This window comes from Nicotiana attenuata, unplaced genomic scaffold (genome assembly GCF_001879085.1).
Source record: "Nicotiana attenuata strain UT unplaced genomic scaffold, NIATTr2, whole genome shotgun sequence".
In the NCBI taxonomy this organism is placed as follows: domain Eukaryota; kingdom Viridiplantae; phylum Streptophyta; class Magnoliopsida; order Solanales; family Solanaceae; genus Nicotiana; species Nicotiana attenuata.
In genome coordinates, this window is record NW_017672272.1 from 98,522 (window position 1) to 112,340 (window position 13,819).

The following is a 13,819-nucleotide window of genomic DNA, read 5'->3' on the forward strand; positions in this document are numbered from 1 at the left end:
GTACGCATAGAGCTGCTCCATAGAGCATAATTTTCATGTCCAATTAGTTTTATTGAGATTAGAGAGCTGCCTGGAGTATCAGAAGGTTGAAGAAATAGAGGATGATGTTGATCGACCACTATACCACCCACACGACTTGGATCTGCCACTAGAATTGCATCAGCGGTAGTGTCTTCAATTTCTGTGTCTGAGCTAGTACCAATACCTCCGATCACCATTGAAGATTGAAAATCGAGAGCTTAGAGTAGAACACAGAGAGGAAAAAAATGCCTAATTTCTCGAAGATGATTCAACCTAAGAAGAGATAAATCGAAGCAATTACATAGATGACTGACGAGTTCTAGAGACTCAAATCGATTTCGAGCAATATGCGTGAATTGATCGTCTTCACGGGCTTTGATGACATGTTAAGAGAGGAGAACCTCCATGGTTGCAGAGAAGTTCTCAGAAGAAGCAAAAACCAGATATGGAAATTTTACTGTTCCATTAACTTTTGATATCTCACAAGTGAAGAGCACACACGGTTATATACATACTCTAACTAACTTAACTTACAGCTGTCCCTACATGATTGGACAATTGATTAACTACCCAACTAACACTAACTAACTTTTTAACACTTTTCAACTTTCTATTGAAACATTTAAAATATTATTTAATTTTTTACGCATATTGATTGAATAAAATATAATTTTTATCAATGTTATATAATTACTCCCAGAACAAATGCAAAAGCAGTTAGATGGATTCATTATATAAGAGGTTTTACGAGTTGATTTATAATGCTTCTGATATACGTGTTTTTAAATAAATTGGACCTGCATCTGATACATTTGTACCTTATTAGGCGATCAATGCGAATCAGCTTTTCATATTGGATCATCATGACACAATTATGCCATATCTGAGGCAGATCAATATGACAAGTACACAAATTTATGCCTCAAGAACTCTTCTCTTCCTACAAAAAGATGGGACTTTGAAGCAGCTAGCCGGCCATTGAACTAAGCTTGCCTCATCTAAATGTAGATCAACTTGGTGCCATTAGCAAAGTTTTTATAGCACAAGCTTCCAATTCTAGCTTAAGTAGGTCAAAAATGTTGTTTAAACACACACTACTTAAGGACCATTCACGTGAACAAGAGGAAGATTACACAACAAAATGTACTTACTATATGCTACAGCACTTGCTAGAAGTACTTTTTTGTGAAGCTGTGTATATGGGTCAGACACAAGTAAAAGAATATAAAATTGTATATGCCGACCTTTTGTATAAGGGTCATATCTGGAAAGTTGAATATTTAATACTTTCATAGCTACTTAAGTAGGCACACGCAAGTGAGAAAATTCTAGTTTGTTTGTTGACTTTGCAGCTAAAATTCTGTTATATCCCTGCCCCTGCCCCATTAACTATTTTTCAAAAATGTGTTTTTACCCATCTCGCCCTGTCCTATCCTATCCCATTAAGACTTTGCTCTGCCCTGCCCCATTAAGGATCTGCCTCGCCCCACCCATTTGCCAACCCTAACTTTTGGTCCTATGCAGGTTTATTTGGGCCTTGTAGGCCACTGGTAATACATAAGAGGCCCATAAAAGCTCCAACATGTTATACTTTGAATTATTTCCTGCAAAAGAATTTAGAGGTAAAAAAAAAAGCATAATGATACGAAGATCTTTACAAGGTCAATTCATTATTTGGTCATTTACAAAATGTCATTTTGCTTTGAAGATATTTCAAATTGTCATTTTGGTTTATGACCCTTGTGGGACCTATAGCCATCCAAGTTAGCATTTGTGATTGTATTGAAAAATGGGTGCAAATTGAAGGGCCTCATTGCAATTAAAATATTGTTAAACCATATGCTTAGGAAAAAGAAGCCAATGATGAAAAAGAAGCCAACGAATTTCCTCCATCAGTGATCAGTCCAAGCTTCCCAAAACTTTTATTGCGTGAAAAAATAGTTGTATTGAGTTCATATATGTCTGGGTAAGTAATACATTACTTCAACTTTTATTTTTTATTATTATTTTATGAATTTTTTGAGAAGGAGGACTCAAAGAAGAAGATGAACCAGAAAAGAGAATTGATTGGTGAAGCGGGAGATTTATATATTAACACTTAGGAGATAATAGTACAAAATATAGGAGATTTGTGTTTCGAAGTAAAAGGTGAACCAGAAAAGAGATTTGATAGTGTAAGCAGGGAATTTATATAGTAAAATGTAGGAGATCTTAGTAAAAATTGTAGGAGATTCTTATATAGTAAAACGTAGGAGATCATAATACAAAATGCACGAGATTCTTTTGCTAAAATGTAGGAGATATTAGTAGAAAACATAAGAGATATTTATGTTATCATAGGAGATCTGATATATAAAGCATAAGAGATATGTATAGTAAATGTAGGAGGTTGCTATTATAAAATGCAAGAGACTGGTATTAATTGACTTCTATTTTTTTTTACAGGTAATCAATATATGTAGATATCAATGGGTGATTTGACTATTTGCATTGAGTTTGATTTTAAGGAGAAGAAAATTATTAGGGTGATTCATTTTCGCCAAGGAGTACGTTATAATAATTAGGTAGAAGTAATATGTGAGTGATGCAAGATAACATGTAATCTGAAAAATATTATTATACGTTACAAGCCAATGGTTTTGGATAAAACTTGGCAAGAGACTTTGTATTCTCCAATAGAGGATGATTTTGATTTAAAGTCCTATCTGGCAAATTGTTGACGAACGAGGTGTTAGACCAACATTGAAAGTTTGTTTACATGAGGATGCAGATGAAATTGAAAAGACAAGTATAGTAAATTATGGAAGTAGCGATACACAAGTTATTGTGGAAAGCAATGATTGTATTTTGATCCAAGAGCACTATAGTCCTATTTTAGTGGAAGAAGAGGAACCAATGGATAGGTTTGACAAACTTCCATTGGAGCATAACGTAACCCCCGCTTACCAAGTTGATGATTCTGGAACTATTAGTTCAGAAGGAGGTTGTTCTAAGGAGGGAGAGAATGTTGGAATGCCATTTTTTGAACGATCAAGTGCTATGAAAAATATGACTTAGGAGGATAGCTTTACAAAAACGTCGAGCAACGAGTGTTGCAATGAAGGTAGATTTAGTGAACGTTTTGATCTTCATTTGGGAAAAATATTTGAAAGCAAAAAGGAAGTTTTGAGGAATCTAAAAATGATTGATGTGTCTGCAAAGCTTCAGTTCAAGATAAAGAAGTCTAATCCTTTTGTTAAATGCATTGTAAAGGAGTGCATTTGGGGTGTGCGCATTGTGAAGTTAGCTAATTTGTCATGCTTTGTCGTTAAAAAATAATATGGTGAGTATGATTGTGGGATTAAAAGTGCAGCAAGTACCTTAAACAAGCTTCCTATGATGTAATTGCCGAGATGATGCACAAATTTTTTGATTCAGTAGGATAAGAACCAACACCAGAAAAGGTAAAATCATTAGTGCATAATGAAATTTGATGTGAAGTTAGTTAGTGGAAAGCAAAACAGGAAGCCTTGGCAATCATAAGAGGACACCAGAAGAAGGCTATTCATTATTACCGGGGTACTTACATATGTTGGAGCTAACAAACCCGGGTTCGAGGACTCACTTATTGTTGGATGAACATAAAAAATTCAAATAATGCTTTCTTGAACCTTTTTTTCCAACTCTCTATAGCATAATAACAGAATTTTTCAAACTCTCTGTAGCATAACCCATCCTACACCTAACTGTCACTCTACCCGGAAAATAACTAATTTCGTCTTGAACTGTTTGAAGATTGTATCTCAACTTCACAGATGCAAGTGGATCATCATTCAAATTTTCCTACATATTCAATTGCATATTAGCAAAAACTTTAAACTAGATATATAAGAGATCTTACAACAAAATATAAGAGATCATTAACTTTAAATACAAGAGATATTAGAAATAAACATAAGAGATTATATATAAACTTTAAACTAGTTATATAAGAGATCTTACAACACTTTTAACTAGTTAAAGTTAAAAATTCAAAACAGTAAATTAGCAAAAACTTTAAACTAGTTATATAAGAGATCTTACAACAAAACATAAGAGATCATTAACTTTAAACAAAAGAGATATTAGAATAAACATAAGAGATCATATATATATATATATATATATATATATATATATATATATATATATATATACATACATACATACATACACACACACTCTTCCACCTCCTCCACCATTCTCTGACTCGTCCCCGTCGTCATCTTTTGTTGTTTGTTCCTCGTCAGTTTCCTCCTCTGCACTATCTTTCTCTAACTCGTCCCCATCGTCATCTTCCGTTGTTTGTTCTTCGTCAGTTTCCTCCTTTGCACTATCTTTCTCTGGCTCGTCCTTATCGTCATTTTCCATTGATTGTTCATCGTCAGTCTCCTCCTTCGGTTTGTCCTCGTCACCTTTTTATGACTCAACCTCATCTCCATTGGACATCGACCCAGAAGTAATATCATCCAGAATAGCTTCCATTATCATCGATCTCTTGTGATTTGATTGATAAAAGAAAAAGGGATTTTAAAAAGCAATAGAATGACAAGAAATAAAACATAGCAGAACAAATAGGACTAGAAAACACAAGAAAAATGGAGATTTAGAAGCCAACACACTTTTTCCGTTGAAATTGATGAGAAGGGTTTCCAAAGGAAGGGGTTTTGTCTTTCCAGAGAAGTTTTCCTACTGTAAAGGAAAAGTATTTGATTTTGGTTTGCAAAGGTAGGCTTCTATATTGCCACAGAAAAATATATAAGAAAAGTAAATGAAAAAAAAATATATTAAAATGGGTAGGGACATTTGCTTAAGTTCAAATTGTAAATGGCCCTATCATCCTAAAAGCTCATCTTTACACAATAAATCCTAATCAATGAAATTACCTATATTTCCAGTTTAAGTAGAGTAATAATCATGCTATCCTTTTTGCTTTTTTGTTCTTTAGACCGGAATAGGCCTATCCTGGAACAAAGTAAACCAAACAGCATACTTATTAATTAGAGCCCCTTTTCCTTACTGAAGAATTAGAACTGTCATTCTTGTTCAGACCAACAAACAATGGCTACTTCTTCCCTTTCTTCTTCTTCTTCTTCTTCTTCAGTAGCACCTCTCTGTTTCTCCCTTTCCTCCGAATTGCTTCCATCTGTGTACAGAGATAAACCCAATTCCCTTTCATGGTCTTCTTCTTTTCCCCAACTCAAACTTTCTGTTTCTTCCATTCCGTGCCCTTCTAATCTCTCTCTCCGCCAGGTATCTTTCTTCTTTTTTCATCTTATTTCACAATTTTATGATTCTTGGTTTATTCAATTTTCTTCTAGTATTTATTTTATTAGAGGATTTTCTTGGTCCTGTAATTAATTCTTGCTCTAATTAGAATCAATATGTATACACATTTCATGATTTTCTTTACAGAGTGAATAATCAAACTACTTGAGAAATAAAATTTGAACTCCATATTATAAAATAGGTTGCAATGAAATGTGAATATTATTGACCTTATCCTGATTGCTTCCACCCACCCCGCCTGGACTTTTGGGGGGCTTAGCTGAGGAATAGGCATATAATTGTTCAGTTTTAAAAATTCAGATTGAGATGCCATTGTTCCTTTTGAAAGTTTGGATTTTTATGAAATCTAGGTTTCTGACGTATTTTTCAATTGTCAATTTGAGAAGTACTGAAAGCAACTCGTAGATATTAAATGTTTGTTCCAAGCAAATTAGACATTGGAGACCCTTATGGATTCTAAGTTTCTGATTGGATAGCACCTCCTTCGTATTGATGTGAAAAAAGGATTGTCGAAACAGTTGCTGAATATCTTCCTTCTTTTCAGCATCAGCTATTTGCACTCTTAACAGTCTGAATATCTTCACATGATCGTAGTGGAGAGTGTTCTATGAAGTTCCTCATCCGTGTAAAAATTATTAGACCAGTACTGGAATATATATATCTGCTTAATCTATTAAGACTTTTTTAAATTGTAGCTTAGTGCTTACCGCTGCTTTAATGTATCTTGACATAAGGTTAGCTTGGCATATTGGTATTGCATTTGCATTTGATTTAGCTGTTAACGTAAAAGATTCTCATACTCTGAGTTTCAGAATTGGCAACTTAATTTTGTTGACATTGCTTTAGGATAGAGACAATTTGTGGAAAACTCATGGTAGTTTTGTTCACTATCTCACCTTTAACTTGTTTGGTATTTTGTTTCTGTCATCTTCACCTGCAATTATACTCCGGAAAGCAGTATTCACATGCAAAGGTTTCCTCTCCGAGTATTTGATCAATGTTTTAAATCTCTTCATTGAACTTATATTGTACTTAGTTCAGATACATGTGCCGTTCTTCTCTTTATTACTTAATTTTTGAACAGATGTGCTGATTTTTGGAAAGTAACTTCTAGATCTAAGTATAGGTGCTATATAGTGATGCTTTTGGATCATACAAACAAACAATTGTCTCCCCATTAATCAAGCATGGGGAATGAAAAACCTAAAACCACATTATAGGAATGGTTCTGCTGTCACATGCTTAATAGAGTATGGAAGACTTACCTTTGTTCTCTGTATTGGATGGATTTGGAGAAAACGGCGGCAAACACGTTATTGCCACAATTCTCTTTATAACTTAATTTTTAAACAGATGTGCTGATTTTTGGAAGTAACTTCTAAGAGTTGAGTATAAGATAGTGATCGGTCATGTGAGGTAAATTTGAATGTTCTTTATCTGGCTTTTTAAAAAATCTGTAATTGACTTCGGAAATGTATCCATTGGTGTTTTATCATTGCTTACCTAATAGCCTAGAACATGGCTACTTGATTTTTTTTCTGCAAGTAGTCAAGTACATATCTTTTTGAATCATTCATGGTTCGCAGACAAGATTCTTGCTTTTCGTTTTCTTTAAATAAAGATATGAAAAGGCAAGAATGTTTGAAGTTGTGAAGCTTCTTATCTGTGAAAAACGTTTTTCTCTATCGGCAACAGCCTCTCTATTTTCTCAAGGTAAGGGTAAGGTCTGGGTACACACTACCTCCCCAAATCCCACTTGTGGAATTACACTGGGTTTGTTGTTGTTGTTGGTCGGATAATATGCTTGTACTAACAAGAGATGAGTTCGGATCAAAATGTGAGGTATACATACAATGTACAATTTCTGAAAGTATTATTGTTGTCTGGCATGTCTTCTCTGTACATGATTATATCCTAGCTTAGCATGGATAACAGATAGAAACAAACAATAGGACTTAGAAACTGCAGCATGAGTAGATCTTTCATGCGTCATTTGAGAATGTACTTGTTTTTTGTTTTTTTGTAGAAGTTTGTTATTGAGGCTGCATGGACAAGAAGATCGCGGAGTGAAGCTGCAAAAAGGCCTAACAGGAAATCATGGAAACAAAGGACGGATATGTATTTGAGACCTTTTTTACTAAACATTTTCTTTTCAAAACGATTTATCCATGCAAAAGTAATGCATCGAGGAACCAGCAAGGTGATCTCTGTTGCTACCACAAATGCGAAAGACTTAAGGAACTCATTGCCTTCCCTTACTGACAACAACGCTGCCAGGGTGATAGGCAAGTTGATTGCAGAGCGATCAAAAGAGGCTGATGTCTACGCCATTGCATATGAGCCCGGGAGGAATGAGCGAATAGAAGGTAGACTTGGGATTATTCTTGACACTATCCAAGAAAATGGCATCATATTTGTTTAAAATTCACCTTCTGTATTTTAGTATCAGTTATTCCCAACTGTTAGAATCCATACGTCTCCTGTATTCTTCAGAGCTCGTCTTTATAGCATGTGATAGATTTATTTGCCAAAAGATTGTTCTATTATTGTGGTACTGAAAATCCCAGGACCAGAGGTCTCGCGGATTTGACCTTTATAGGGACTAACACCATTATATTTGAGCAAATGAGAATGGTGCACGTCCAGTTAGCCAATTAATGCTACTGAGTTTGAAGAACTTGATCGTTCTATAAAAGCTAAAAAACAGTAGTTTTTGTTTTCCCAAAACTAAAATTTTATATTCTAAGAACAAGTCTTCCAAGAAAAAAACTCATTTTTTCGACACCAGAAGCAACAACTTGTTCTCCTGTATAAAAGAAAAACATTTCTTATTATTTCTAGCGGGGGAATGGGATGATGTAAAAGCATATTTAGTGTTAGGTCTATCACTACTTACCACACGTTAAGTCCCAAATCTTAATCGTTCACGAAAGGCCCAAATATGTGTGTGCGCGTGCGTGTGTGAGAGAAAGAGAGAGAGAGAGAGAGAGAAACTCTTATAATCTCATTATAAAAATTCAGTCTCGACAATGATAATACAAAGGCAATATGCCAATAATACAGCATTTGTTCCTTCATAAGAACAAAAATCGGAAGAAAGAAAAAGAAATTTTTGCCATAAACTTCTATAAAAGTAGAATCTATAAAGATACATCGCCTTGCTGAAGACGCATAGCAAGCACCAAAATGCAAACAATACTGGTATACCTGGAGAAAATGGAACGTTGTAATAAGAGAAGGTTAGTCAACATTAAAACCAATTCAGATGAGAAACAAATCATACATTGCAACCCATGCAAAGCTCTACATATCTCAGGAAAAGTCGGTGATAAACAAGTAACACAATAAAGTCCATGTTTAGAGTTCTCAATTACCATTAATACTTAAGCATGATGCCGCTCTACCAATACACTCCTAGGCAGCAACCTGTAACATACAAAAAGGATCTGTATGAAATTCCAGAGAGAATATGCAGAATCAAAATTTAATTATTTTGGACAAATAAACTGAAAATATGCTCATATTATGAGCTTAAGTAACAGCCGATGACAGTTTGAATCATCTACATACTCGATTATATATGGAGAGATTCGTCCTAGATAAGGCAAAGTTTATGAGCAAACTTAACCACCCCAAGCATTATGAATCAAATAATGCTCCACATAATCAAAACAGTGAAGAAAATGTTTGAACAATTGTATGACAAGAATCATAGATAATTAACAGTAATCCCCAGCATCAGTTAAACAAGTTCATATGATTATCACTACCTAGGTGTTAGTTTACACTGATCTCATAACATAAAAAAGATCTAGTTCTGCATAAGGGTATTTGCATCACACGACATTTACTTCCCAAATTACGTCACGTACACTAGATATCCTTTTCCATGCAAGTTGAAGGTCTTAACATCCTTGTAACTTTCGCCATACCATCATATTATTACTTTACCTTCTCAACAGTTGGGGCAAAAACAGCTTTAACTGCTTCAAATACTTCTCCAACAGGCTTCGCAGCATCAATCTGAAGAAAAAAAGATGTCAACTTCAGTTTAATATGCAGGGTCTCGGTCTCTCTCTCTCTCTCTCTCTCTCTCTCTCTCTCTCTCTCTCTCTCTCTCTCTCTCTTGTGTGTGTGTGTGTGTGTCAGTGTGTGTGCGGGAAGGCAGTAACGAGACTGAAAAATAAAACAGTACCTTTCGAACCTTCCCCTTGGAGTTGTAATATTCAATAACAGGTAAACTAGATTCCAGGAAAACCTTGAATCGCTTCCTTATTGTATCAATATTATCATCTTCTCTTCCCTATAGAAAGAAATCAAAGTTCATGAGAAGAAGACCAAACAAACAAAAAAAGAAGCTAGAAAAGAAAATTAACAAAGAAGAAACAAGAATAGCATAAAAGCTCAAAGAATTGTAAACACGGGGAGAAGTCTTCTACCAAGAAATTATATGTCTAACCTGGTTCCGACCCAAAAGACGTCTCTCCATCTCTTCTTCAGGACAATCAAAGAAGAGCACAAACTCAGGCTCAATTCCAGTCTGGAAAACATAGTGAGAAAGTCAAAATTTTAACAACTCTCAACTGAATAGGAGAATTATGAATTATCAAGATGCAGCTAAAAGAGGGTGTACTGAGGAACTCACAACTGACTCAAAAGCTGCACGGTTCTCCTCATTGCGAGGGAAACCATCAATAAGAAATTTGTCGTTCCCATTTTCCTGAATTGCTCGTTGGAGAAGCTTAATTGTTACCTCTGATGGTACAATTTTCCCTTCTTTAATCATGTTTGAAATCATCGTCCTGTACATATGTGAAATGAACAGTTTACAATGCTGATACAATGAGCAATTCTCGGAATACGATGAAATACAAACAAAACTAGTACAGTTTAAACTCTATGAACCACATTTAAACCATGGTGCTGAAGAGTAATCCTTTGTGTGCAATAAACATTGCTTGAACCAGCTATTGAACTAAAAACAAAAGGATAATGCAACTTAACAAACGGCTATTGATCTACTATACAAAATGCTGGTTGAAACTACCAAGGGTAATAAGTACGGAAAAAGATAAAGCAACACAATCGAAACACAGATATCCTACCCGTTCTCTGAACCAGATTTTATTTCTGCTCGGAGAAGATCACCAGCACTTAGATGGGTGTACCCAAAGTTTTCAACAATATTAGCACACTGGGTGCCCTTACCACTGCCTGGGCCACCTGTCCATGTTAATAGGGAAAACAAATCTTAGCTCAAGATAAAAATCCCTATGAAGGGTATAGATTGCATCAACAAATATGCTATGTCCAATGAGGATGTGTATTGGATCCACAAATCCATACAGGTTGCATCGTAATTTCCTAATAAAATTTAATTCATAATTCACAGACAAATTCTTTCTTGATCGAGAGGATAAAGAAGAAGTGGAGCAACTAGCAAAGAGTATACTAGATATACCTTCCTTACAGGTTTTCTTCCGTAACCCCCACGTATCAAATAATTAAAAAACCCTCCTTCTGTTAACTATAATGTAAATAATCACAAAAATGAAGCCCATTACGTCCGAATATCATTTCTATCTTCACAATATAAACTAGAGTAGTAACTGTTCCAACCAGTCAATCTGATATGGCTTTTACAACCATCCTTCAATATAGCTTCCTGTTTCATTTTGATCAAAACTGGATGTAAAAGCCCAAAGGATCCTAATGGTCGTTCAGCCAATCGTGAATTAATCTAATAAATGGACTATGATGGTTTGAACAAAGGAGTTATACACTTGTGGCTCTTACAGCCTAAAAGTTAAACCCTAAAGGTTGCATATTAATTGGTATTAGAGGTAACACTAAGTGAACATGTTGATCGGATAACTACTACAATGGCAAATATATGATTATCCAATGAGTTCCATCTCTCATCCTCACATCAACTACATATAGGCAAAATACTTTTGCCATACTATGAGGTGCTGTATCGAGGATGCCACAAAATCATGTGATGTTAATGTTGAAAAACTCACCTAGAACAAAAATAACAGAGACCTTCTTGTTGGTTGGCAGGCTTCCTGCTCCCTGCAATTCATAATTGGAAAAAAGAATATCAATCTAAGGAGCATGTGGCATCTGCATGATACTGTGCAGGAGCAGAATTCATTGATAGTTATACTATTTATGAAGAGTGGAGGTGGTAACTTGAGTAGGGGAAATTTTTTTATATTCCAAACTCCAAAGTAATGTTTTTAAGATAATATAATTAATTCCTCTCGACAAAAATCCATAGAAGTATATGAGAACTCTTCACAAATTTTAAAATTTCAGAGAAGGAATGGGAGTTGGACCCTTATTGCCGCTCTTCCTTGGTGTCGGTGTTCGTGCATGCATGCTGCAAATCTAGAAAATTGGTATCTAAATTCACAGTGCAATTGCTGTAGCCCCATCTATTGTAAGACACCAGAAATGGACACCACAACTCTACTATTTAAAGCCTCTAAACCTCATATTTTTTATGCTAGCTTTTACCTTGGTTTTTTTTTTTTTTGGAACTCCAGGTATATAATAGAAAAGATAGTGATAGCTTAAATGTCAAGCATCCTCCAATAATGTCTGCTAGTAAAGAAAGCATTTCACTTTATTCAGATTCCAGATGCTTAGATAATATCAGAATCAGAACTCATCCAAATTGTGAGCTAACACCAATAATCAAGGTACTAAGAATATTTATGAAAAAAGATACCTGGTTAGAAGAATCGACAACAGTCCCCATGGATGTCTGGTAACTTGGCTTGGTCTTACGAAATTGTCTGCAGAAAGAACAAAAATGTTACATGTACATTCTTCTATGTTTGAAGTAAGTGAATAGGACCTCACAAAACAAAGGGAAAGGCAGCAAAGAAAGACGATACTGACCCTAAAATAAAGGGGGGGGGGGGGGGGGGGTAATCCCTTGAAGGAAAGGACTGTACGTACACATCGAGGAACTAAAAATACAAGATTTAGCCTGCTTTCATTTCTCTTATCACAATAAGAGTTAGAGATAGGATGCTAGAATATTTGGCCAATATCAATTAATATATTCCAGTGTCAGATCACAAAAGAAAATTGAACGTGCTCACATTAATAGGCTTCAAATACTACAGTGGCTAATTAAAACAAGATCCAATTGATAGAGCGAAAAAGAGAAGCTTTTGCAGTCAGCCACAATGTCTCCACAAAAAGTAACAATGTAAAACTTGAAGCTTTAAGCATGTACATGCACTCGGTTTAGCATGAGTTTATTCTTGCTTGCACAGATTCCAAAAATACCAGCCTAATGATTTACAAGCCTCGATAAAATGGCAGCATTTCTAGCACTACCCTAGAAGAAGAGTCACCAAAATTTGTCCGATACACTCCACCATTGAAATTCAAAGAGATCGATTCAATTAAAACTAAACCGTTACTGACATAACAACCAAATCCTACTCAGATCAAAGCAAAATAAAAAATAGAAAAGAGCAAAATTTTCGAAGCAAAAATCAAAACTTTCAACATTGAGCTAAATAAAACAATCAGTGGAAGATCAAGCACACGCAAACGAAATGAAATTGCAAGAGATCAATTCAAGTAAAACCAAAAATCATAACTAGAGAAAAAAAACAACCAAATTCATACTCAGATCAAAGCAAAAATAGCGCCAAAATACAAAAGCTGATCTCAAGACTTCCGAAACGAAGAACATTAAGCTAGATAAAACAACCGATGCTCAAATCAAGTGTACACAAACGAAAATCCACGCGGATCAGAGCCAAAAAGAACACGTAAATAGCTTAAATAAAGTACAGAGAAAAAAAACAGCGAAAACTGAGCAATGCAAGGTTGAAATTCACCAGATGAACGAGTAATTAGATCAATCAAAGCATAGATCGGGAAAGGGTGGATAGGAGAAAGCGAGATCTGAAGCTTACTGAAGGTAGAAGAAGAAGCTTGAAAAATAGCGAAGGCAGAAATATGGAGGGAATGTGATGCGTAGAGGTCGGTAGCGTGCGTCTGATTTATTTATAGCCCAAAAGAAATAAGGAGTAGCTGAAGAATTGGGGGAAGCAATTTTGAATGGTAACTCTCTTCCCTTTTTCTTTCTTACTCCACATGTTGCGTCCATTTGTTTCCTCTCTCTCTCTCTCTCTTTATTTTTTATTTTTTTTAAGTAAATTGACTAATCTATAATTTTGCTGTAGACATTTTTGGAATTTATATAACAATAGTAGAAAATAAGTTATTCTATTTTTTACGCGAAGTATAAATAAATAAATATATAATTATTAAAATTTAAACCAAATATTTTAAAATTATAATTAGTTAAAAAAAGAACTTTTCAAGTTTAAATCATGAATCTGTATTGGATTATGAATTAAGTACAATATTTACTAATCTTAAAATCATATGCATAAACTAAAAAGGAGAATGTATTTTTAAATAGGAGTGTTTGTGTATTAATTTTGGAAGTGGTTTG

The 13,819-nt window shown here is 34.8% G+C and overlaps 2 protein-coding genes across 5 annotated transcripts; one reads left to right on the forward strand and one right to left on the reverse strand.

Annotated features, from left to right (window-relative positions):
* Positions 1-4,905: 4,905 nt before the first annotated feature.
* LOC109212549 (50S ribosomal protein L18) lies at positions 4,906-7,861 on the forward strand. Of its 2 annotated transcripts, none has more exons than XM_019376202.1 (2): positions 4,906-5,292; positions 7,358-7,861. In XM_019376202.1, the coding sequence occupies exons 1-2, from the start codon at positions 5,101-5,103 to the stop codon at positions 7,748-7,750; spliced, it is 585 nt and encodes a 194-aa protein (XP_019231747.1). In that variant the 5' UTR covers positions 4,906-5,100; the 3' UTR covers positions 7,751-7,861. The 2 variants fall into 2 exon arrangements, with proteins under 2 accessions (XP_019231747.1, XP_019231746.1); XM_019376201.1 differs by having other exon boundaries at positions 4,915-5,292; positions 7,355-7,861.
* Positions 7,862-8,311: 450 nt separating this feature from the next.
* Positions 8,312-13,503, reverse strand: LOC109212548 (UMP-CMP kinase 3). 3 transcript variants are annotated; one of them, XM_019376198.1, is made up of 10 exons: positions 13,275-13,503; positions 12,065-12,131; positions 11,352-11,403; positions 10,434-10,551; positions 9,974-10,130; positions 9,788-9,868; positions 9,524-9,631; positions 9,280-9,351; positions 8,703-8,754; positions 8,312-8,535 (listed from the first exon to the last, which is right to left on the reverse strand). In XM_019376198.1, the coding sequence occupies exons 1-9, from the start codon at positions 13,466-13,468 to the stop codon at positions 8,743-8,745; spliced, it is 861 nt and encodes a 286-aa protein (XP_019231743.1). In that variant the 5' UTR covers positions 13,469-13,503; the 3' UTR covers positions 8,312-8,535; positions 8,703-8,742. The 3 variants fall into 3 exon arrangements, with proteins under 3 accessions (XP_019231743.1, XP_019231745.1, XP_019231744.1); XM_019376200.1 differs by lacking the exon at positions 13,275-13,503 and adding an exon at positions 13,197-13,258; XM_019376199.1 differs by lacking the exons at positions 12,065-12,131; positions 13,275-13,503 and adding an exon at positions 11,670-11,859.
* Positions 13,504-13,819: the final 316 nt, after the last annotated feature.